We start from the raw sequence: 1,998 nt of genomic DNA on the forward strand, positions 1-1,998 counted from the left end.
ATTATGTTATGTGGTGTGTAAAAAAGGAAAATGTTGGGGTGCCTGGGTGGCTCAGTCGGTTGAGAGTCTGACACTTGATATCAGCTCAGGTCTTGATATCAGGGTTGTGAGTTTGGGCCCCATGTTGGGCTCCATGCTGGGCATTGAGCCTACTGAAAAATAAAATTTAAAAAAAAAAAGCAGAATGTTAGGAGGTATTTGGTACCTTTTCTGGAGGGAAAGCAGGATTGATTTTTCTATGGTGTCTTTTGGTGTCAGTTTCTATGACACTTGGGATGCAACAAGTTACATGAGACTTTTGAGTTTCGGTTGGTTGGTTGAACACCATTGTTCAGTAAATATTTATTTTTTCTCTAGGCATTCTGGAAGGACAGCATTTACCAGATGAAAAATGAAGCAGCAGCTCTGAAGCCTGAGCAATGGACCTGAGCAACTCCAATCCAACTTGACTTAATTCAGCCTCACTGAACCAGATCCAACACTCTTGGCTCCCTGGGCTTGCTACAGCTCTCTGATCCTTAGAATCTTCTCAGTTCCAGCTAGAATGCTACGTCAGGCACTTCGCAGATTTGGTCAAAAGCTGGTACGCAGATGTCCGCTGGAGAAAAAAGTGTCTGAGTTTAAATCTGGCATAAAACTGAGCACTCTGGACTTTGTGGCCCTTGGTGTGGGCCGCACAGTGGGTGTTGGTGTGTATTTCTTGGCCTCTGAGGTGGCCAGGAATCAAGCAGGACCATCCATTGTGATTTGCTTTTTGGTGGCGGGCCTGACATCGTTGTTGGCTGGGCTGTGCTATGCAGAGTTTGGTGCCCGGCTTCCCCGTTCTGGCTCTGCGTATCTCTACACCTATGTCACTATGGGTGAACTCTGGGCTTTCATCACTGGCTGGAACCTTGTCCTCTCCCTTGTTGCTGATGGAGTTATTGTGATCCAGGCCTGGACCTTAACTTTTGACATCTTATATGGGAACCGGATCTCTGAGACCCTGCATGAGAGCATCTCACAGCATGTTCCCCAAGTCATTGCAGACAATCTAGGCTACTTTGCTATGATCCTACTGTTGTTTATCATAGAAATTCAAAATCTGCTGTATCGTGACTACTACACAATTTTCAAACTGCTTGCATTGGTAAAACTTTTGGTTCTCAGTTTTGTCATCATCTCTGGCTTCATTAAGGGGGACCTGCACAACTGGAACCTCACAGAAGAGGACTACATACAGGCTGGACTCAATGACACCTTTAGCTTGGGCCCTCTGGGCTCTGGTGGATTCGTGCCTTTTGGCTTTGAGGGGATTCTCCGTGGAGCAGCTACCTGTTTCTATGCTTTTATAGGCTTCGACAGTATTGTTACCAGAGTTGAGAAAGCCCAGACTCCCCAGCGTTCCATCCCCAAGGGCATTGTGATTTCACTGCTCATCTGCTTTTTGGTGTATTTTGGTGTCTCTGTGGCACTTACACTCATGGTGCCTTACTACCAGCTTCGACCTGGGAGCACCTTGCCTGAGGTATTTCTCTATATTGGCTGGGCCCCTGCCTATTATATTGTAGCTTTTTCGCTTTTCTGTAGTGTTGTTATTGGCAGTTATTTGAACTTTACATTCCCCATACGTCGGATGATACATATGATGGCAAAGGACGGTCTCCTGTTCCCTGTTCTTGTCAGGTTCCTTTTCAACACATATGGCCGCATCCTGACCATTGTGATCTTTGTCACTATTGCAGCAATCACGGCATTCTTCTTTGGACTCACTGATCTTCTGGACCTCAGGTCAATTGGGACCCTGATATCTTATTCCCTGATAGCTTTTTGTGTTCTCATCATCAGGTATCAGCCTGAGTGGACGAATGAAGAAAATGAAGCACAGGTGCAGGAGGAGAATGGGGGAAATGAGGCTCAGGTGCAGGAGGAGAATTTGGGAAATGAAGCACAGATGCAGGAGGAGAATGGACCTGCAGCAGAGAAGCTGACTCTACAGGGACTATTCTTTCCAGGCAG

General features: G+C 46.3%; 1 protein-coding gene across 1 annotated transcript; it reads left to right on the forward strand.

The window, feature by feature from the left end:
• Nucleotides 1-474: 474 nt before the first annotated feature.
• LOC116629817 (cationic amino acid transporter 3-like) lies at nucleotides 475-1,987 on the forward strand (the record flags this gene model as incomplete). The annotated part of the gene is made up of 2 exons (XM_032400024.1): nucleotides 475-1,867; nucleotides 1,934-1,987. Coding segments are annotated over exons 1-2 (1,377 nt in total), but the record flags the coding sequence as incomplete, so codon positions are not given.
• Nucleotides 1,988-1,998: the final 11 nt, after the last annotated feature.

This window comes from Phoca vitulina, unplaced genomic scaffold, assembly GCF_004348235.1.
Source record: "Phoca vitulina isolate PV1807 unplaced genomic scaffold, GSC_HSeal_1.0 scaffold3824, whole genome shotgun sequence".
NCBI classification, from domain to species: domain Eukaryota; kingdom Metazoa; phylum Chordata; class Mammalia; order Carnivora; family Phocidae; genus Phoca; species Phoca vitulina.